Here is a 24,437-nt window from a genome sequence, read left to right as displayed (position 1 = left end):
AGCATTATCGCTACTGTACTTGTTTCTTGAGGGCCTCTACAGTTTATTCACTCTGCGTGTTATTCTGTTCCCTGTAACGCTGTATGCCCTATGCCCTTGCATTTCTTGCACCTGTATGTGTGTGTATGTGTGTGTGTGCCTTCCTTTTTTTTTTGTGTGTGTGCGCCTTCTTTGTCTGTTGTAAAAATGTTTTTTTTTGCTGTTGGTTTCCGGCATGTTTGCTTTGCCTCTCTTTTATTTGGCTCATGTAACCGTGTAGTTTCGTTTAACTACTGCAAGCTTGTATTAGCTTCTTGTGTGTACTAGTCATGTTCTCCTGTAATGTCGTATTTGCCTCTTGTTCTTACTCGATGTAAATTCTGTGCATTCTTCTCAGGGGGGAGGGGTGTTGTATCCGTAGAGAGATACTCCATGCTAGCTGTTTGCACTTGGCACTTGTAGATACCCCGCGCGCCAGAGTTCATGTAGTTCTTGTAACCTCCGCTTGTAGCGCTGTCAGTCATCACTCTCAGTCTGTTTTTGTCAACCTGTCCGCTCCGCTTCAGTTCCGAATAAACCACCGACTCAGCAGTACCACTCTTGTTTATTCCCGCGCCAGCCTGAACCCAACACGCCGCACCCCTTCGAGACTCGAAGCACCCCTCCAAGACCCGCGACACCCCCACGTGAGGTCCTGCGCCCATCAGTGGCAGCGGGTGCCTACCTCGCAGGCGCGAAGGCTAATTACAAAACACCAATTATCTCCGTACCTAGACGTTTGCACCCACTAGTTCATCGGTAGAAAATGATCCCCTTGGGGTGCCCAAACTACCTACAAATTATTGACACATTGAGAAAACTCACCCTGTATATCCACACAAATTCGAGACATAAAAAAATAACTTACCCTTTTGAAAAGATGTTAGAAGTTAAGGGTAATAACTTTAACTCTTATGATAACGTTATGATGCCCTTATGAGACAAGTTAAGGATCCCTGGCTTCGACTAAACCTTACTGACTTTCATAAAACAAGGTAGGTGCACCAGGCCAGGCCATGGCTTTGTCGTGACATGCTTCTCGATGCTGCGCCAGTTCCAACAATCTCCACGCCTGGCGTTTCACGGCACTTCCAGCGGCGATACATGCGATTTTTGGCGATACTATCGCCAACAAGCAGCCCTACCAAAAAGTGTTGTCTTCAGAACGGCGTTCCACTAAAGTATTGCAAAATTTGGCAATACTTTCGAGTATCACCAAAATCCGGCAACAAACACAGAACCAGTCTCCCTGATTTAAACAAAGGTAAAGGTTATGTCCAAATCTTGGTAGTACTCTGAAGCATCGCCAAATTTTGGCGATACTTTTGTATATCGCCATTTTGAAAGCAAGCCGAGCAATCGGATATCTGCTGACTGACACCTGGAAACGTTCTCGAGGTAGCATTTCCAAAGCCTCGTGCGAGGCTTCGCGTTCCTCAGTTTTTAAGGATGTTGCTGAGGACGTGCTGAAGAACGATATTCGTTAGAGGAAATAGGTCTGTGAGCAACGGAAGACGCAGTCCGGACAGAGCTTCCCACCCTCCACTGAGAACCTGAATCATGGCCTTTAGCGAGTCCCTCTCATCGAACAAAGCAGTTGTCATTTCAATAGCGGCTGGGTAAGCCTTTCCTCAAAACCGCTGCGTTGACCTGGATTTCGTAAGCAGAGATAAGGAGAATGAATGTTCAGTACCTCGCATGTTGATGATTACAAGGGCCCTTGAACCCAACTAACACTTATTTTTACATGATTCTGTGCTGTTTAACTCAACCGTCAAATCCGAAACCTCCATCTTCCAGCTCAATTTTTAGACGTGTTCTGGCTCTCCTGCAATATTAGAGATCATGGACTTTCGTCGCTTTGTCAAAGTAACCAGTGATATCCGGCGGTTAAAAGGGGGGGGGACCCTGGTAAAACTTTTAAGTAGGCTTTAAAATAATCCCAGAAAGTTCAAACTCTGCTAAATAATTAGGTTTATTATGGTGAGTTCCCAAAACAAAATTTAATCCAAATTGTTGAACGGTTTCTGAGAAAAGTGCGACTTTAGTGATTTCTTTGAGCGTTGGGGAAAAATATTCCTGCGCCTTTCATTGGAACGGATAGTCTTGGAAATGTTTTTGTGTTATCCTAAAGATGTATAGAAGAGATTTTAGTGCTGGAATTTTCAAATTCAACTTCTGTCCCAAGATACAAATTTTAAAATTAGAACATTTCCAGAAAGTGAGTTTTTTTTGGCCAATATTTCAAACTTTCTTGTGTTTGTATGATATCGAGATTCCGTCATAAAAAATTGTTGACAAGTCTTCAAAGAATAGAGTCCATGCAAGCCGACTCAAGTATGTGTCAATTCGTTAACCAGGAGAGCGATTCTCACGTTTCGGGGTAGTTTCGTTTCTTTTGACTCCTGTGCCCAAACGAGCTCAGATATCGACATGGGGTTTGTTTCTGATGTTAGGGAGGGCCATTGCCCACTAAACGCACACATTTCGAAAAGTTCACGTTCGTTGGTTTGGTCTACGTAGCGTTTGGAATACCCTAAATGTAACTTCCGTGATTGTCCAAAGAGAACATACTCGAACTTTCCGCCCCCAGTGTGGTGGTGTGGTTCGAAAATGCTGCCAACTGTCGATGGGGATTCGAAGCTTGGCATGTCTCGAGCTAATTTCGACCGAAGACCAATACGCCAGACTTCTTTCAAAGGTACTTATGCTGCAACGAAAAATGTCCTCCGTATATTCAATTTCACTACACAAATTTCGAAAAGGCAGCTGTGGACTTCTCCCCAAGCCAAACTTTAAACTTTCCATGACACAAGCCATCAAAGTGGAGTCCCTGAGATATAATTGCATGGGTCGCGGAAATCTAAGATGCTGTACACGGTCTCAAAGCGGGCTAGAGCATTATAAAATGGCGTGTATCAACAATTACCTGTAACTTCCGTGGCACCCTTTACCCAATGTTGCAGCAGCACTAGGTGAAAAAATTTTCCGCTTAAATGTCGGGCTTAGAGTATCATTTGACCCTGGAACGACTTTTAAGCCACAGCAAGCCCGAGTCAGCCGTTAAAGCCGATTTTCACACTTTGTAACTTCCGTGATAACGTAATTTCCGTGATCAAAACACCCACTAAAACGTATGGGAATACCTTATGGCTCATGTTTTTAGGAAGGTAGTACAAGGTCTTTACTATAAATACCATTGCCATAACTCTAGTATCATCCAGGAACCCAATAATCAGAAAAACTTAATTGGATATTTCTCACTTTCGGAAAATCAGAGACGCCAAAACTACCTACTACGTGAGAATCGCTCAGGAAGGCAGGAAGTCTTTTTTGGGCGGGCGGGGGGGGGGGAGTTGAAATTTGCAATTTTTTTTATGTTTTTTCAGCCTTTTACCCTGACATGAAAATGGACATCACCATTGGATTCTCCATACCATGCCTTTTTACCATTTTACCATCTTTGGTTGCGGGTCTGGTGGCACTTTTTTGAATTTTCGCAAACTTTTTAGATTGAGTCGATATTTGGGTTTTAATCCTTGCGCGCAGGATTTCAAATCCAGATATTGACCCAAAACTCTGACGAAGGTGCCACATCTTTTTATAGTCAAAGTGAAGAAGACAAGGGAGCCGGATTTCAAACACATGTTTTATTTCGGTTTTAATCTTGAAAACTAGAATTATGACTGCTTTATGCCGCTTTTGGACATTCATTGACCTTTAACTAAAAATTGAGATAAGTATTATTGAAAAACTATCCCTTGTCTTCTAGCTATATACACACTGATCATTTTAAGCTGTCGCACAACATTCTTCCTCTTCCTCTTCACATTCTACAAAAAGTAACCGAGAAAAACTTGTTTAAAGTAGGGCCTGACCTAACCTCACAGTGATTGTGCGAATTAAAAGTTCCCTATGCCGATTTGAGGGTGTTGTGGGTCGAAATACGGTCAAGTTTGGTTGTACCAAGGCCCAAAGAGTAGAAAAAAAAAGGAAAAACCGAAAATCGATCCCTCCCCATATTATTTCTTTCCAAAAGGTAAAGAAACGACCCACTTAGCTTAAAGGTGATCAACCTATTGAATCTGAAACCTTCTATGCACATTTTTATCTTTGAACTTAAAAAATATTATTTTTGTCAATTTTTGCCATTTTTTCACCAGCAGGGTCCCCCCTAAATGCAGTTCTGATGGCAGTGCGATCCCACATTTTCGCTCCAACTTAAAGTAAAAACCCATTTTGAGTCACTGTTTCGAGCGTTTCCGTGCATGTCGGGTCCAGCCACAGCATCGTTCCATATGTTTCTCGTGTCCCGATGTTTATCTGTTCACTTTTCATTGTCGTTCCGCGGATTTCAATGAAGTACTCTTCGCGTTGCCATCGTCAGCGCACTGCGCTGGACCGGCCAATGTAACCTCAGGCAATGATCCAACACCATGTGGTCGGACACCGGGCACAATATCAAGAAATGTGATTCAAAGTCGTCGTATCCATCCAATGCAACGTTAGACCTGAACCAGTACTTAAGCCTCCTGTCACCGTGAAACAGGGTCATTTCGGACACTTTAGGGAGTTTTATGAAATTGTGAAAGTTGTGGTTTTGCCAAGGACATGAGGCTGCTTCAGTTTTTTGAGATATTGGCTTTGAATTCTAAAACCGTGAATGCTGTGCGGTGTCGCAAACTTCCTGCTTTGGTGGACGGAAAAATGTACACCGTGTAACAGATTTCAGCAATTTTACACATTTTGCCAAATTTCAAACACCTCTCAGCGCCAAAATTTTGGTAGTAGGAGGTTGGGTCATAGCTCATAAGAGTCAGAGTGACGTCGATTAAAAGACTGGTTTCGGCATTATCTTCCTCCAAAGGTGAAAAAACGCAACTTGTGCTAGATCGGCGTGTAACATTACGTGCCACCAGTAGGTCCGTGACTGAATGTCCAAACGATTTCGGCCCATCGGGCAATTGACGCAATACCCATACATAGCTTTTGGATTTTCAGGGAAGGTTAACTCGTGGGCCGTCCGTGAACAGTTCCAGCTTGCCAGCCAAAGTTTACACAAAGACTTCAAAGAGTTCAAAGTGATAAGTACAAGAATCACTTTATCTCTGGAGTTAACCCCACTGTGAGAAAAAAGAACGGAAAAAGTACGGAACTTGTCTGGTCAATAATTTGCCTGGACCGTCCGTACTTGCCAACTACAGAACGTTCCGTACCCTTTTCCGTACCCATTTACATGGGTTCATATGGAGCAAGTACGGAACGTTCCGTACTTTTCTTCGTACCTTTGTACTATATTTTTCTGCACCATTTCCGTAGAAAAGTGCGGAATTTTTTACAGTGCCCTTTTTTCACCTCCTGGTGAATGATCAGACCTATACCTCCTAACGAGAAGCGCGTACCGGCACCTACACTGAGAATCCAAACGCTATGAGTATAGCGTCAATTGGTGCAATGCAAAAGCATTGCACATGAAGTGCAATGCCTCCCATTTCCCATGCATTAGCATAGGGCCTTTCCGGGAAGCATTGCACCAAAGGTGCAATATGGCTGAGGCATTGCACGTATGGTGCGATATCGCAGCGCATTGCACCATACGTGCTATACTCATAGCGTTTGGAATCTCAGTGTATGCCGATTCATAACCGCTTACCGCTGCAGGGTTTCCTGACGTTTTAAAGTAAAGCCGATGCGACGCGCGCATTGGGACAAAGCCTCCGAGGTGGCAGCTAGATGGCAGAATCATCGCAACGCTTTCGGGCAAGAATGTCCAAAATTATCCCGGGTGTCCGAAATTACTCCGCTTCACGGTACCGAACCACACACTTTTTGTTAATGTACACTGAAAACGTATGTGCGTACTGAGTACACATACAGAGGACTCAAGTGTGTACTGAGTACACACTTTATTTTTCAGTGTACTCCTGTTGCCCAGAACTACTGAAAGATTGATACATATGCTGACTGCCGCACTGGTAAAAGAATGTCAATCAAAGTACTCCCTTACACTACAAACCTAACTGTCTACTAAGTACACACTTACAAATGCATGCCTGCAAGTACACACTTGCAAACGCATGCTTGGCCAAGTACACACTTACAAATGCATGCTTGCAAGTACACACTTACAAACGCATGCTTGACGCATGGAGTTATACGGCGTCAAGCATGCGTTTGTAAGTGTGTACTTGCAAGCATGCGTTTGTAAGTGTGTACTTGCCAAGCATGCGTTTGTAAGTGTGTACTTGCAAGCATGCATCTGTAAGTGTGTACTTAGTAGACAGTTAGGTTTGCAGTGTAACGGCATATTTAGTGTTTGACGCCATTTCAGGGTCGTGAATCGTTCTATAGCCTTGGGAACCCTTCCCTTTCCATCAATTGCTGAAGGACTTTTAGGCTAAAATTTTACAAATGTTGCCTTACAGTACGTTACTTAACCACACAGACAAATTCCTACGCCCTTGCAAAATGGAAAATATATGGGCATTATATGGACAAAATATATGGCCCAACATGTATTGACGACATATGAGGAAAAGATAATTTAGCAAGATACTTTTCCGATATAGAAAATATGTGGCAAATATATAAATTTCATACATTGCTCTATATATGTGGGAAATATACAATGTGAATACACCATTGAGTCTGACGACTCAAAAGTCTTCCTTTACTATTAACAAAGAATGTAAACTTCGCCTTGCGAGGACATCCAATAGTAATAGTAAATAGTAAAGGACATCTAATAGTACCGTGGTCACCTAGAAGAACTTTTCGCGCTACACCCAAAAAAGACGTTTAAAATTTCCGAACTGTTCCAGTTAACTTGTTAAACAGGATTTCTCAAAATTTCTTGGAGACTTAAACGCATAGAAAAGAACCTTGCCCCTGCTCAATATATGGCGTCAATATATTTTACAAGATAAAACCATGTTGAGAAATATAGCCGCCTTTCAACATCGAGTGCCAAGATTTTAAGAAAAATTACTTGAAAGGTCTGCCCTCCCCACCCTGCCCGATCCCACGACGGGCACGGTGTCCGATATTGAAACATACATTTCGCGATGATAATATTATATGGGGAAATATATGCATCATATATTAAGGGGGCAGTAGCGTCATTTGCACGTGTTTTGACGATTTTCGAACCTCCTGTTTAGACGTTAATATAAAGATAAGTATGAATGCCAGAGACAAACGGCAGGCACCATTTGAAAGATAAAAGTTTTTACAACATTTTCAAAAAAAAATATTTTGTTTTAGCATTGAATTAGGATGTTTTGTGTTCTATGCAAAAATGGTCTGCAAAATTACATGGTGTCACTGCGCGCACGATTGCAGCCAAAGTTTTTAACTTTTTACCAATCGGTAAAATGCATCTGAAAAAGCATGAAATTGCCCATAAAATGACCCTTGGGTTTCAATATTGGGCAAGAAAAACTATTGAAACGCTCATCTTCAACTTAAGATGGAAACGAACCACATTTTTTCTGGCCCAATATTAAAACCCAAGGGTCATTTTATGGGCAATTTCATGCTTTTTCAGATGCATTTTACCGATTGGTAAAAAGTTAAAAACTTTGGCTGCAATTGTGCGCGCAGTGAAACCATGTAATTTTGCAGACCATTTTTGCATATAACACAAAACATCCTAATTCAATGCTAAAACAAAATATTTTTTTTTGAAAATGTTGTAAAAACTTTTATCTTTCAAATGGTGCCTGCCGTTTGCCTCTGGCATTCATACTTATCTTTATATTAACGTCTAAACAGGAGGTTCAAAAATCGTCAAAACACGTGCAAAAGACGCTACTGCCCCCTTAACGGGCACCAAGATATACCCCATATATAAACCATGTATGGCGCAAGATAATTTGCAATATATTGAGCAAGATACAATTATATTGACAATGAAACATATATGGAGTCATATATTGACACATATTTTATATAAATTTTTCTTTTTGCAAGGGCGTCTATTCCTACAAGGAAGTGCTCGTTGCAATACAAAGAAAACGAGGGCTACGCAGCCTACGAATAAAGCGTTTGTAATACGAACGACTTTATTCGTAATTCAAAGAAAAAAATCTTCCGCAGGCTGGGAAGAAGTTCTTCGTAGGCTACAAATGATTTTTCTTTTGTAATCCAAACAAAATCCTTTTACAAACGATTTCCTTCGTAGGCAGCGAAGCCTTCGTTTTCTTTGTATTACAACGAGCAGTTCTTTGTAGGGTTCTAAGCGTGTAGTGTTCGTTGTGTGTCATGATTAAGTATGGTTCCATGGTAAATCGGCGTCCCCCTTGCCTTGCCCTAAATTACCCCTTCGCACAGAAAACGCCCGCGTGTGGTCTGTCAAGTTAAGGACGCGCGTCAGACGCGCGTCTGCGCGTACGCGCGTCCGGTTTGCGCTGGCTGCTGTTGGAGGACTTTTGATCCATGCATTGCATTAAATTTGTTCAACCCGTACCTTTTTGGAAACGGGAGATGCCACGGATTCTCGTTATGCCAATAAATGCGTGCATAGACGAATTACAAGGTTTCAAGTGACACAGGAACGGTCGCAACATCTCCTGTTGTTAGTGTGGCATCATAATCTATTGCCATGAACAAATTCTGCTCCTCGTTCTCCAGTTCTCTGCATGCGCTGCTGTTCATTTCTGTACAGCCGTTTGGCTTCATCAAATTTGGATCCACAACTAGGGCCTTCATAGTGATGACCCTTCAATTTCAACAGATTGGAAACCTCCACCCAAAATAAATCTTGTCGTTTACTATTTTGGAGGATTTTAATGTTGTTCCTTACCACTCTTAGTAAATATTTCAAAGCTGCTGTTGTCCAAACAGCTCCTGCAAAATGAAAGATTAATGAGTATGATGTTACAGTTGCTAAAAGGGGGGTGGGTTATACTTGGCCACAAAGGCGCAGTAGTGGTGAATCTTCTTAGGCAGCGTCAGGGAGCTTACAAGGTAGCACGTATGCGAGAAATGAGAGAGGAGGGTGAAGCTAGACCGGTCGACTTATTTTTCATACGGGCGCCAGGTACGCCAAGAATTAAATATTTAACTGAAGGTTAAGTCACTTCATAAATAATCAAACCCCGGGCTATACCGCCGACCGGACTAACCGTGTTGACAATTGACCAACAACATAAATTAGAGCAAAGTAGATATATTCTTAAAGACCATGAACAAGTACTGCAGTACAAAACGTGGGGCTCGAACCCACATGAATCCATAGCAATAACAATGATCGGAAAATAATGGTTGCAAAATCAAACACAAGAGACCGCGGAAATCCTAATAAAAACTGTAAACCACATTCTACAGAAAATTCACTGTCAAAAATACAACGGTTTTTCTACAGTTAATCGGAGCAAAAATCACATAAACAAGTGAATAATAACCCACGGCTCGAGTCGACATCGAGGATAACTAGAGTAGCGTAATAATACCGCTGGTTCTACATTTTAGCCGCGCAAGAAACAAGTCGACAAAACAGGAACGACAATAAAATCTACAAGCGCACTAACAGACACCGTGGCTACGTATGGTACCCAAAAAGCGAGACACTAGACTAGAATCCTGACTTCACGGCGCGCACAGGAAAAACAAATAACGTGACCGACGTACACAGAGCAAAAATTACTCTAATTACCGGGGACAAAATTAACAATCAAAAGGGGAAAAAACCCGCAGGAAAACAAGACTCACAAGATTCTAACAGAAGGTACTATCCGCGCGGTAACATCGAGTAATTAGAAGTTATTAGAATGTAACAAATACACACTAGTACGCGTACGCCGCGGCAACCACAATTGACACTACACTGCAAAACAATACTAACAAAAACCCCTTTGGGCCAAGGAGAAAATAAATAAAGGAGTGCGCCCCACCAAAATTGTAGAGATGGATTCATACTATAGACAAGTACAAAAATAGCAGGGGGGGCCCCCCCGGCTACTCACACACACATACACTACGTAACCATAGTGTGTTAGACACTAGTGCACGACCGGCGTAACAAACGTCCAAGTCGGCACGGACGCTACACTGCACTTCACATGACGTCACACAGGTCGCGCCGCTCGCCACAGCACAACAAGCGAGCAGGCACGAAGAACGGGGTCTTGGTGGAGGCGAGGAGCTGGCGACGCCACCAGGTGTTCGGCGGCGACTCGTCGGCCGGCTCGGTGGCCCACTTCATGGCGGCGGCCGGGTCAACACAGCAGCGGGCAGCAGGGGCATCTTGGCGAGTTTAGCCGTCCATAGGGCGAGGCGTGAGCCCAGTACTTGGAGCCCTTTCGGGCTTCATGATAGGGGGCGCCGAGGAGTCCATGTTGAAGGCGAACACGTGGAGCACCAGAGCACGCCGTCGACGTCCACTTTGACTCGGACACGGAGCGACGCGAACCTTCCAGACGGTCAGCACGCACTGCCCGTTCCGGCAAGCGAGAGGAGGGGGGGAACAGCTGATCGGGCGGGCCGGGCGGCAGCGTCGGCTCGTGACAAGTGGCGCTCTCTCGACGGACGGCAGCTCAGCCAACGCGCAGCAGACGACGCTCCGACGCTCTGGCTCTGGTCGCGCGGATTTTTGAGGGAGCGCGTAACAGTCTCCCCCCCACTCAAGGGAAAATCACTTGCTGATTTTCAGACATCAAGCGTAGTACTTCTTCAGCTGGTCAGCATGACAAGTGACGTCTTCTTCGCCAACCTTCTCAAGTAAGTATGAGGCATTTCCCAACTTCTGCTTGATCTTGTATGGTCCAATCCACTTCTCGGCCAGCTTCTTAGAGAAACCTTTGGCCTTGCTGGACTTAACAAAGTTTCTTCTCAGGACCTCTTCGCCGATGCTGTAGCTGGCTGCTCTCCGACGCAAGTTGTACTTGTGGACTCCACGCTTCTGTGCCTCAACAAGACGAGCATTGACCTCATCTTGAACGAGCTGCAGTCTCTTCAAAGTAGAAGCATGTAGAGCTCCTGGTTCATCAGATGCAGGGACATGTTGCAAATCTTGAGGTACATCAAGGACGTGGTGACGGCCATCGACACCAACTTCTCGGCCGAAGATGAGGAGCTGAGGAGAGTAGCCAGTGACTGTGCTGACTGAAGAACGGAGTGCATACTGCAATTCAGGCAAGTACTTGTCCCACTTCTTCTGCTTGTCATCCACATAGGCACGCAGCATGGCACCAATAGTTTGGTTAGTGCGCTCTGTTGGATTGCTGCGAGGGTTGTAGGGGACGTTGTAGCGGACAGACACATTGAACTGATCGCAGAGTTCCTGGAACTCCTTGCCCCGGTACTGCTGTCCATTGTCAGCCAAGATCAGCCGCGGTGCTCCGTGGACCAGGAAGATGTCATTCTTGATGTGTTTGCAGATCGCAGGAGCCTTGGCGTCACGGAGAGGCTTGAGGAAGACGTACTTGGAGAAAAGGTCGGTGGTCACAGACAAGAAAGTATGCCCATCACTTGAGCGAGGTAAGGGCCCGATGAGATCCGTTGACAGGACTTCAAAGGGAGCAGAAATTGTGTTGCTGGAGCTCAGCATCCCTGCAGGAGGCTTACGGTCCATCTTCACTCGCTGACAGGTGGGGCACTTCTTCACAAATGCAACTACATCAGCTTGCATTTTTGGCCAGTAGCCTTGAAGACGGAGCCTCTGGAAGGTACGGTAGACACCTCCGTGACCGCTTGTTGGATCAGTGTGACACTTCTCCAGCAACTCTGCACGTTTCTCAGCAGGAATCACCTGCACCCATTGAAGAGGCAAGTGAGAGCCGACGGTGATGAGCTTGAAGAGGCGATCATCCTTTACTGCAAATTGTGAGTATTCTTCTGGATCTTCAATCACCTTTCTCTTCAGCTCTAGATACCACTCGTCCTTCACTTCACCATCCAAGTCCACAAGTGAACACGAAGCTTCTTCAGGATTACGGCTGAGCGCGTCAGGAGCCAGCATGGAGGAACCTTTCCTGTGGATGATTTTGGCGTCATACTGCTGGATTTGAACTGCCCAACGGCTCAGCCTCCCGGAAGGATTCTTGAGCTTGTGTAGCCACTGCAGTGAGCTGTGGTCAGTTATCAATTCAAATTGATACCCTTCAATGTATGGCCTGAAGGCCTGGAGTGCATGAAGTACTGCTAAACACTCAAGTTCTGTGGCGGAATACTTGCACTCACGCCCTTTCAAGGTCCTGCTTGAATAAGCAACAACATGCTCTCCGTCGGAGAATTCCTGGGTGAGGATGGCTCCTGTGCCAACAGCTGAAGCATCGGAGTACACCTTGAATGTAAGATTGAAGTCAGGGCTCCTGAGGATTGGGTCCTTGCAGAGCATTTCTTTGATCTTCAAAAAGGCACCCTCTTCTTCTTCAGTCCATTTGAACCTGGTGTCCTTCTTCAGAAGATTGTACAGTGGACGAGAGACGAGATTGAAATTCTTCAGGAACTTCCGCATCCAACCGGCCAAACCCAAGAACTGGCGCACCTTGCGGACAGTGTTTGGACGAGGGAAGTTGACCACAGCAGAAACCTTGGTGGGGTCAGGGCGGATGCCGTGCTTGTCAATCACGTGTCCCAGGTACTTGGTTTCTTCTCTGCCAAACACGCATTTGTCCATCTTGATTGTTAGACCTGCATCTGCGAGTTTCTGGAGGACCTTCCGGACAAGAGCTTTGTGATGTTCCCAGTCTCCGGCAGGTGACCATAGAAGAATGTCATCCATATAGACAAGCACATGAGGATCATTACCCAGGACGGCTTCGATGGCGCTTTGCCACCTGGCTGCTGCATCTTTTAAGCCTGCTGGTAATCTTGTATACTGAAATAATCCTCTTCCAGGAACAGTGAAAGCTGTCTTACAGCGAGAAGGCTTGTCAAGAGGAATCTGAAGATATGCATCCTTGACGTCAATACTGGAGAAGATGGCACCGCCTTTCACATTCCACAACATCGGATCAATCTTCGGCAAAGGATGTGCACTTGGCTTCTGTATGGTCTCATTCAATTGACGGAAGTCAACCACCCAGCGCCAACCCTTGTCCTTCTTTGGAATAAGCAGCAAAGGAGATGAGTATGGAGAAGTAGAAGGTTCGATGATGCCCATTTCCAGCCTTTCGTCTAATTCCCGGACAACGTGCTCCATGATCTTCGGATTCAAGCTGTTGTACTTCTGTTTACAGGGTGGAGCGTTGCCAGTGTCGATGTGGTGACTCACTCCTTTAAGACAACCCAATTTCCCGGTGTCAAGTTTAGGCTTGAATTCATCAACAATTTCTTGAAGTTCTCTGCGCTGCTCAACAGTAAGTACATCTTGAGGGTTTTCTTGAGGTTGGCCTTCTTCTGCCTCTGCAACTTCAGGTAGTATGACAACTTCTCCGATGTCACAGGTTTCTTCGACAAAGTCAGGACGCAAGTGGAACCTCCGCCAGAAGTCAATGCCAAGAATGAGTGGTGAAGACAGTTGAGGAACATAGAGGACTCGGATAACACGGATGATGCCACCCACAGCAAAAGGAACGAAGAACTCGCCTAGAATAGGAGCAACGCCCTTGTTGGCAACGGAGATGTATTTAAATTTCTGTGGAGGAGAGGCTTCTAGCCCAGCTGCTTTCAGTAGTCCATAACCTTCCTTGCCGACAAGTGTACGCGCAGCTCCAGAGTCGAGAAGTCCGTGAGCTTCAAGGCCAAGAATGCTGACCTTCAAATATCCTCTTTGATCATGCCCCAATCTCATCTTCAGAGTAACTCTTCTTAGTTTCTTCCTGTTCTTGGCGGGCCTTGGGGATTCTTGGTAGGTGATCCCGGAGGAGTTACCTGGCTGAACCGCTGGTGAGTGAGCGTGGCTCTTGGAGTGGACGAAAACTGGGGTGGAGGTTGGCTGAAATTCGGGGGCGGGAACTGGATGGGACCCGGTGTGCCCCTGAGTCCGGTCCCCGTCGTGTTTCCCTGCTGTGGCTCGCTACTTGGCTTCCACTTCCAAAGTCCAGATGTCTTAGCACGAATGCACTGAGGACACTCTTCTCCAGCAACGTCAGGATAGCCACAGGTCCGACACATCCTGATCTTGGGACAAGTAGCAGCCATGTGTCCAAACTCAAGGCATCTGAAGCATTTGACGGCATTCAGCACGCTCTTCATTGCGCCTGCGACTTCAACACATTCCCCGGAGCTGGCACTTGAGTCAGAGGCTGCGTCACACTTGATGTCAACAGGGTAAGTCTTTGGATGCCTATCATACTTCTCGTGCTTCTCTCTTCTTTCTTCACTATGTCTCTCTCTCTTCTTGTCTTCTTTTCTTCGGCTCTCTTCTTGCTTCAATTTCTGAATTTGAGCCTTGTCTTTTTCCAGACTATTGCATTCCCGGCGCAAAGCATGCAGAGACTCAATGTCAGAAGACCGAATCTTCTCTCTATAAAACAGGTGTAGGCCCTTCATCAGCTTGGCGACCTTCACCTTCTCTTTCAGTGGTTTTCGAAGTTGATTTATGAGCTCGCCCATACGAGCTTCAAAAACCACGAAGGTCTCGGAACTCTTCTGCCTGAGTGCGTCGATCTTCGCCATCACCTCGTCTTCGTCCTCGCATGGATTGAAGGCACCTTTCAACTCACGCTTGAGGCGGGACCACGAGGTCAACTTCTTCTTATTATCTCGGAACCACGTCTTGGCATCACCAGTCAGCAGAGCAGATACACCCTTCAACAACTGGGAGTCGGACACACGGTGAGTCTCAGCAGCTTCTTCCACATCACACAGGAACGAATGCAAGCTGTTTCCTCCACCACCAGAGTACCTGTAGGTCCATTTCGCTACCGGGTTGCTACGGTAGGACCTGTCAGGGCTGGAGGAGGATTCAGACGAAGAATCGGAAGTTGAGCTGTCACTGGAGCTCGAAGAATCTGTGACTATTCTTCCTTTTCTTCTTAGTCTTCTTTTTCTTCTTCTTGGATTTCTTTTTCTTCTTTTTGGATTTCTTCTTCTCTTGCTTTCTTCTCTCCGGTGACTCCTCTGGTTCTGTTTCATTCTCGGGCTCTTCTGTTCCTCGGCTTCTGTCTCGGCTTCTGTCTCCTTTCTTCACTCTGAGCTTCCGCAAGTTTTCTTCCAAGTCGGAAGTAGAAGACTCGTCGGGGACGTATAACCGAGGAAAAGCAATGTCGGGATATTGGGCCTTCAACCGGTCTGCAAGCTGGTTCAGACGTTTAGCAAGAAACACGAAGTTTTCTGCTACAGTCCCTACGGCCCTGAACATGGAACGTCGACAACGCAGCACAGTATGCACGAACAGCGTAGGAAGTCTGGAAGAAGCACGAGATTGGCCCGCGAACTCTCGCTGCAGCGCTTCAAGTTCAGCAACCTTGGATAGTAAGACGTCGAGTTCTTGAACAGGATGAAAAAGGTCCAGTTTGTCACTTAAAATCCTGTTATCCCAATGGTTATGCAGAAGTTTCACTTTGTCGCGCAAAGACAACATAGTAGTGCGCACTCCCCGAAGGGTGAGCTCGTGCTGCACTTCTTCAGCTAACAACGCAGCGAAGTCCAGAGCGATGGGTTCCAAAGCCGTTGCCATTGTGATGAAAAGAGGGAAATGCGAAGAGTCAAAATAGTTCAGAAGAGTTAAGAAATCGATAAAGATTTCAATCAAAACTGAGGGGATTCGTTGAATCAAAATCAGAGAAAAACTTTCTCACTAAGTCAGGTAAGTCGAGTATAAAACTCTAAAGTTCACTTAAGGTCGAGTATAACACTCTAAAGTTCAATAAAGATTTTCCCCAGTGAAAATGCAGAGGCCCTAAAAAACGATTCTGAGTTTAAAAAAAAAAAAGGTAATGGGTTGAAAATTTTTTGAACTATAAAAAGTCAATTTTAAAACCCAAAAAATAAACCGGGGAAAAAGGGAAAGGGGGGGCCCCCAAAAAAAAAGGTGACAGGGTCCACGGGCCCAAATTTTAAGCCCCCGAATTGAAACCCCATGGGGTTTTAAAAAAATTTTTCACAGGACAAATTGCAAACGTGTGAACCAAAAGGACATGGCGGAAAACAATTTCCCAAAAAATTTTTTGGGGAAAACAAAAAAAAAAACGAATTTTTTTACCCAATTTTTGTTTCCGTGCTGTGGCCCCAGGCCCTGTAAATGGACGACCCTATCCCAGGTTCAACGATAGCGGAAAAATTAAAGGAACCTTTTTCCGAAAAACACCAAATTTTCTCAAATTTTGCGCCCCAATCGGGGGACCAGGGCCAAAAACGGGGGGAAAACCCAGTTTGAAGTGAAACCCCCAAAAGGTTTTCACCTTTTTTCCCCTTAAGGGCGCAATTTTCGACATATTTGAGTTCGGTTTGTGAAAATTTTTTCCCTTTTCGTTTTCGAACGAGGGTTTTTCATTGGACTTCAAGTGAAACACCGAACGGGAACAATTGAGGTAAAAAATGCAAAAAAAAATTACCTTTTTGGAAATTTAAAAAAGTGCCCAAGCCAAAGTAATTGGGGAAATTTTAGGGGGGGGTTTGACTCGGAATGAAATGGAAGAAAAAAAAAAGATAAAAAAAAAAAGGACAAAAAAAGATTTTTAGGGCCCCCTTTAAAAAATAAAGTGCTAAACCCTTTAAAGGAGAGCCCCTACCACACACACTGCTGCACTGAACACTAAATTTTACTACACCACTAGGCCACTTGCCAGGCCGCACGATACACAATACATAACAACAAAATAGTGAACAAAGAAAATTTACAAAAACACAATAGTGAAAACACTAGAAAATTGAAAAAAAACACACAAGCATTGATAAACAAGAGCAACAGGTGCTCAAAACAAGAGAAAAATACAAGACCAGATACCACAAAACACAAGAAAAATTACAAGTGCCCTCAAGCACAAGGCAAACTTGAAACACAATAACAGCAATAGAAAACAAATTGAAAACTGGAGCAGTAAACAACAACACTTGCAATACCAGCAAACACCAGAAAAACCAAAAATGCAAAAAGGAAAACAGACACCCTCTCTCTCATAAAAATACAAGGACAAAACCTGAGAAAATTTACTGCAGCACGTTGGGCGCCATTATTGTTACAGTTGCTAAAAGGGGGGTGGGTTATACTTGGCCACAAAGGCGCAGTAGTGGTGAATCTTCTTAGGCAGCGTCAGGGAGCTTACAAGGTAGCACGTATGCGAGAAATGAGAGAGGAGGGTGAAGCTAGACCGGTCGACTTATTTTTCATACGGGCGCCAGGTACGCCAAGAATTAAATATTTAACTGAAGGTTAAGTCACTTCATAAATAATCAAACCCCGGGCTATACCGCCGACCGGACTAACCGTGTTGACAATTGACCAACAACATAAATTAGAGCAAAGTAGATATATTCTTAAAGACCATGAACAAGTACTGCAGTACAAAACGTGGGGCTCGAACCCACATGAATCAATAGCAATAACAATGATCGGAAAATAATGGTTGCAAAATCAAACACAAGAGACCGCGGAAATCCTAATAAAAACTGTAAACCACATTCTACAGAAAATTCACTGTCAAAAATACAACGGTTTTTCTACAGTTAATCGGAGCAAAAATCACATAAACAAGTGAATAATAACCCACGGCTCGAGTCGACATCGAGGATAACTAGAGTAGCGTAATAATACCGCTGGTTCTACATTTTAGCCGCGCAAGAAACAAGTCGACAAAACAGGAACGACAATAAAATCTACAAGCGCACTAACAGACACCGTGGCTACGCATGGTACCCAAAAAGCGAGACACTAGACTAGAATCCTGACTTCACGGCGCGCACAGGAAAAACAAATAACGTGACCGACGTACACAGAGCAAAATATTACTCTAATTACCGAGGCAAAATTAACAATCAAAACGGGAAAAACCCGCAGGAAAACAAGACTCACAAGATTCTAACAGAAGGTACTATCCGCGCGGTAACATCGAGTAATTAGAAGTTATTAGAATGTAACAAATACACACTAGTACGCGTACGCCGCGGCAACCACAATTGACACTACACTGCAAAACAATACTAACAATAACCCTTGGCCAAGGAGAAAATAAATAAAGGAGTGCGCACTCACCAAAATTGTAGAGATGGATTCATACTATAGACAAGTACAAAAATAGCACGGGGGGCCCCCCGGCTACTCACACACACATACACTACGTAACCATAGTGTGTTAGACACTAGTGCACGACCGGCGTAACAAACGTCCAAGTCGGCACGGACGCTACACTGCACTTCACATGACGTCACACAGGTCGCGCCGCTCGCCACAGCACAACAAGCGAGCAGGCACGAAGAACGGGGTCTTGGTGGAGGCGAGGAGCTGGCGACGCCACCAGGTGTTCGGCGGCGACTCGTCGGCCGGCTCGGTGGCCCACTTCATGGCGGCGGCCGGGTCAACACAGCAGCGGGCAGCAGGGGCATCTTGGCGAGTTTAGCCGTCCATAGGGCGAGGCGTGAGCCCAGTACTTGGAGCCCTTTCGGGCTTCATGATAGGGGGCGCCGAGGAGTCCATGTTGAAGGCGAACACGTGGAGCACCAGAGCACGCCGTCGACGTCCACTTTGACTCGGACACGGAGCGACGCGAACCTTCCAGACGGTCAGCACGCACTGCCCGTTCCGGCAAGCGAGAGGAGGGGGGGAACAGCTGATCGGGCGGGCCGGGCGGCAGCGTCGGCTCGTGACAAGTGGCGCTCTCTCGACGGACGGCAGCTCAGCCAACGCGCAGCAGACGACGCTCCGACGCTCTGGCTCTGGTCGCGCGGATTTTTGAGCGGAGCGCGTAACAATGACTAAGGTAACCCATTACAAAGTAATGTGAATCTCTTCCCAAGTCAAATATGGTGGCACATACCCTTAGTAAAGAGGGCAGCTGTAGCAGCTACCTTGGCCTCATCTGTGGTGTCAACAACATTAGTTTGGTAAGAGGTTTCCGCCACAGTCTCAACAGGGGCACCTCCAAAAATTACACTAAGCGGCTTCCTGTACATCTCATTTGTGGTCGACCCACCAATGAGAAGTTTATTGTAAATGTCAAACCAGTATTTCCTCCTTGTCGCCAGTTCATGTAAGTCTACTTGAATGCCGTCTTTCGCCAACTCTGCCATGATGCGGGCGTATCCAACTTGGTAATTCTTTTTCGTCTTGAAAAGGTCTCGAGTGGCCACCAATAACTTTAGGAAAAGAGTTTTGCCATCATTGGTGAGCAGGTATGAGGCATTCTTTTTCTGAGCAGTTGAGGTACAGTCTCCGAGACTTGGAACATTGATGATTTCATTCACAGTAATGTCCCTAGTTTTACAGAACAGTATTTCAGATTCTCCGAATGCAAGGGATTCTATATGTTTTAAGTGCTTAGCACATTTCTCATTCACAAGCTGGAATAAAGAGAGAAATTATTTAAAAAAACTCAGAGCAGTAAGCATAGGACCAAAGAGATACATGTACACTCATACCTCTAATTTAACAACTCCTTCACCAACTTGTGTGCATGAAAGAATGCTGTTTTTATTCCTCCTAAGATTGTCTTGGGGGGAACGCCCAGATAAGATCTTTTGAATAGGACCCCTCGACATGTTCACTCATACCTTTAGTTTAACCACTCTTCACCAACTTGTGTGCATGAAAGAATGCCGTTTGTATCCTTCTCTGTACAAGATGCATCCCAGAGCAAGTCATTGACCGAAAATTTCAAGAGTGTCTGAAAATAAATACCATCACATGTACAGACCCTCGTAAAATGCCATTAATTAAATTTAACTGAAAATTAACAAATTTTAAATGGAATTTAACGAAATTTTAATAAAACACCTTAGTTAGTGTTAAAGAAAGCCTTATTAAAGTCCTATGCAGTGGCCGCCAATGACCCACAGCAGGTCAAACTTTTACCTATTTTCATTAGAATTTAATAAAAATTTATTTTACTCCTATTAAATTTATGTTTTGGTTGAATACAATTTTTTAGACTTTGTTAAGACTAATAGACGCTGTTTTTATTTAATTTAATATAAAGGAAGTTAAATTTTGTTTGTAGTGTTTTTTTTGCTCTTTATGTTAAAGTTAACATGAAGTAAATTAAATTTTATTCAAAGCTGCTTTCTTTTTATGTTAAAAAAAGTATAAAAGAAGTTAAAATTTGTTTACATTTTTGTTAAACCTTTATTAAAACTTTGTTAAATCAGGCAAAAGTGCTAAATAACAGTCTATCAGAAGGAAACAGTGTTGCAGAGATGAAATGATGGACGTAAAATTACAAATTTATCAGAAAAAATATATTTATTGAACAAAAGTTGACAAAAATATCAGTTCAAAATTCAACATCTTTTACACAAAACATATAGCAATCTCTTGCCTTACACAACTGCAGAGTAATTGAGTAATTGTTACAGTCCACAAACAAAAATGACAGAAATAAATGGCAAGCACTGAGAGAGTTACATAACATATAGTGAAACAAAGTTCAAAACTATAACATACAATACAAAAATACAAAAAAATTGTATCAAAAAAACTGGAATGACTGGACCAATTCTAGGTTCCTTCTGTATGTCACTGCACCAACCGAAAGACTAGGCAATCATTAGATCCTCTTGCCTGCGCCTCCAGTCCTATCTTTTATGTTCAAGCATTTTTGTCTTTGCTATGAATTAATGGCACTAAATTAAATTACATTTAATGGAGAAGATATCCATTATACTTGCAAAACGAAACAAAACATTAATGGCAAAGCATTGAGTTACATACTCTACAAACTCAAGTGTGTACATAGTACACTCCACCTGGAGTGTACATGCATGTACACTTCAACCTGGAGTGCACTTGGCATGTACACTCCAGGTTGAAGTGTACATGCATGTACACTCCAGGTGGAGTGTACTATGTACACACTTGAGTTTGTAGAGTAGTCAACATATAGTGACACAAAGTCCAAAACTAAAATATTTTCAAATACAAAAAAAAAAAAAAATACAACAAAAAACATGGATTGATGACCAAAATATTTAAACTTCATTTCGAATTTCACTGCAGCGACCAGTGAATGACTGGTTCATCTTCAGTTCCCCTTGCTTGGGTCTCCAATCCTTCCTCTGCAGTTCAAGTAATTTGGCCTTTGCTGCAAATTAAAGGGACCAAATTATAGTTACATTTTATGGCAAAACATATCTATTATACTTTCAAGATTATTTGAGAGCTTACCTATGATGGCGAGTCTTCCATCTGGGTGGAGTCTGGGAAGGACATTGTCTTTTCGAAGCTTCTTCTTTCCCCTGCTCCGTGCAGGGAATCCCTGAGGTGTTGCATTCAAAAGTGCTTCAATGGTGTAAACCTTGTCCACCATATTTCTGATAAACTGTGTCACTGACTTGGCAGATGCCGTAGTTTTTTCTAGGTCCTCTGTCAACACGTACACATCATACTCATCCCATAGCTTTGTTACCTGAAATATGAAGTCCAATAAATACGCATTAAGTTGCAAAACAATATGCATCCTAAAACTTGACTCACCCCAACGGAAGACTCATTATAGAGGTAGTTTACACCACTATATATTTCCATGTTCCTTTTAACTGTCTTGTACTTTCTTCTTGAATGCTTGGAGCGCTTCTTGCGGCGCTTCTTTTTTTCATAACTGGATGAGGTCTCGGAGGAGGACGAAGTGGAAGATGAAGAGGTCGAGGAGGAAGAAGTTGAGGTGGAGGAGGAGCTTGACTCAGATGAGCTACTAGAAGTCGAAGAGCTTGTTGAGGAATATCGCCTCCTACGCTTTCTAGACTTGGATTTGCGTTTTCTTGAAGAGCCACGCCTTTTGGATCTTGATCTATGTTTCTTCTTAGATTTGGAGCGATAGAAATTTTCTTCTGAGGTGCTGCCTGCAGGAAGGGTCTCTACAGATGAGCTTCTCTTACATTCTGCTGATTGGTCTTTTTCTATTTGAGTCTCTCGGGAAAAATTTTGAATGACCATTGCTTGGTCAGTTGTATGACAAATGCTACTGTTTACTTCTCTCAGCTTGGTATCCTCGTTACAAGAAGTAACAGAGGTTGTCTTGGGTTCTGGTGCAGTTGGTTTATCCGGGTTATCCTTTTCATTCACTATCGGAAGAACTGGGGTGGAAACTGTTTGCTCCAGTGAATCACTCGTGCCCCTGCTAAGTGCCCTCAGTTTGGCCTCTTCATTATTGGAAGTAACAATCTAAAACAGAAGAAAACTTAATGAATTATATGAACCTTACTTTGTGAAATGTGCTTAGTAATTAATTAAATAAAATATAATAAAATGACACTGTCCTATAACCTTTCTCAAAGAGGTGCCAAAAATTTTCATCGAACGAGCAATTTGGCGGCATCCCTTCCCTACCAGTGACTTTAGATGCAAAGCAAGTTCTATCCCAAGCATAAAATTGGTCATCCTGCATTGTATAGGTGCAATACGAAAACGATTCCATGCAATCAACAACAAGAACATGATCATTCTATTAACAATAGTAATACTACATTTCTCTTCAAAAGCAATGTTCTTGTAGTAGCTGGCTTGTAAACATGTTAACATCATTCCTATACAATTCATAATGGCTCATTTAGTGCTTGGGATAAAAAATGCTTAGCATCTGAAGCCAATGCTAGGGAAAAGATGCCGCACAATCACTTACTGCTTAAGAAAATATGAAATATCCTGGCCCTGACAACGAAAGAGTGTTAACTCTAAGACTCCCATTAATTACATCAAAAAGTTTTTAATGTTTCTGCCAAAATAGATTACTTTAAAAGGCCAGATAATACTTTAATCATTATTTACAAGTATTGAGAGCGAGTAGGCTTTAAGGTTGTTAGCACCGAAACCAATAGGTCAATGTAAATGCACAAAAAAACAGTTTATACATAGTAAAGTACAAACCTTGCTGGAGGGAGCAATTGAAGAAGCGTCTGAAACGCTATTTGTTGCTGCAGAACCATCACTGATATCATGTTCATTATTTACCATTTCCATTAGTAGTTCTGTCTTAATTTCTGCATTTTCTCTGTGTGTCTTTCGAATTTCCTTTTTTCGCCTCTTGGCCTGGGCCTGAAATAATACAAAACAGTTGTTACACAAAAGTAAAGACAAAAGGTGATGCGTAATAGCCACTAAATTTTTAGCGAGAAGACATACTGCCTACCATCAAGCATTCTGATCAATGAAAAACATTCATTCGTAAAAATAGTACATTTCAGTATGTATCTAATTTGGAATATCAAAACAATTAACAAATACTTGTGAGATCCTGTCCCAGGAGCTAACAAAATGACTCATGTATTACTGCGCCAACTCCTCGCTAAACATTTAGTCTAGATAATTCATTTATTGTCAGGTTTGCGAGAGATTCTCACTTCCACACCCATACCTTATCACTGTTCTTCGAACGCTTGCCTGATGACTCACAGTTTGCTGACTTTTGAGCCTGCGTTTTTAAAACAGCTTTGCGTGGCCTGTCTTCATGGAAACTGCCATCCTTTGGACGACGCTTAGCCTTCTTCATGCGTTTAATTTCTGCTAACACATCACTTTCTTTGCCTAGACGAATAAAATTTTAAAATTATTAATGACCGAAGGAAAGCATTGAGCAAATGTTTGGCTATAGGTTAGACTACAATACGGTGCCCAAAATCGCATCATAAAACAGAAAGAAAGACAAACTTACTAGAAAAGAAGGTAACTGTTCCAGAGAGGTTCAGATTCCCGTAACGAAATTTAGCACTGTCAGTCACATTCAGCGAAGCAGGATCGGTGGAGACAACATCATTTCTTGGGACGCAATACAAGTACTGCTGCGAGTCAAACAGGAAGTACCGCTTATTGTCGCTCATTGTGGGAAGAAAGAGGAAGTCTCCGCCAATGTTGATGTGACAAAATATTTCTCCTAGATTTTGCAAGCACAAAAGTAAGTACGCGCAGCTTTACGAATTTACTTCCACCATGCTTCCACCTGTCACTGTCCCGTCCAATCAAACCGGAACCGGAATTGTGGAGGCGAGAAAACGCCACCGCCAACCTACAAACCTTCATCTCACCAAAAGTCCCAACTAAAAAAATCCTTCTTTTTTGGCAAAGTGTAAAAGAAAAGTCACAAAAATATTAATTTTAATGGTCATCCTTGTCAGTTTTGAAACAAACAGATAAAATATGCATGGATCCACGGAAATTAAAAGGTTTTCAGGTACTCAGTGTGATGGCAGTAATGAAAAGCGGTTCGAAGGCCCGCCCACCAGAGAGCAGCACCGTCGCCACCACGCCTCGATTCAAGCAGAAGAGTTGTGCTGACGGCTAGTTTGCTCTATGTACAATATTATAATATTAACGTATGTTTCAAAGTTTTAATAATTTGTGCATCAGTTAGGTACAAGATAAACTAGTTGTAATAAAGGTGCCTGGGGT

The 24,437-nt window shown here is 43.5% G+C and overlaps 1 protein-coding gene across 3 annotated transcripts in view; it reads left to right on the top strand.

The window, feature by feature from the left end:
* Positions 1 to 4,391: 4,391 nt before the first annotated feature.
* LOC117643538 overlaps positions 4,392 to 24,437 on the top strand; it is a 37,693-nt gene continuing 17,647 nt past the window's right edge. For all 3 annotated transcript variants that reach the window (XM_034382468.1, XM_034382470.1, XM_034382469.1), the window contains exon 1: positions 4,392 to 4,522. In XM_034382468.1, the coding sequence (XP_034238359.1) occupies positions 4,455 to 4,522 (68 nt within the window). In that variant the 5' untranslated portion in view covers positions 4,392 to 4,454. The remainder of the gene's footprint in view (positions 4,523 to 24,437) is intronic.

This window comes from Thrips palmi, unplaced genomic scaffold (assembly GCF_012932325.1).
Source record: "Thrips palmi isolate BJ-2018 unplaced genomic scaffold, TpBJ-2018v1 HiC_scaffold_17, whole genome shotgun sequence".
NCBI lineage: Eukaryota > Metazoa > Arthropoda > Insecta > Thysanoptera > Thripidae > Thrips > Thrips palmi.
Note: the sequence above shows the minus strand (reverse complement) of the source record. Positions and strands in the feature narration are given on the sequence as shown.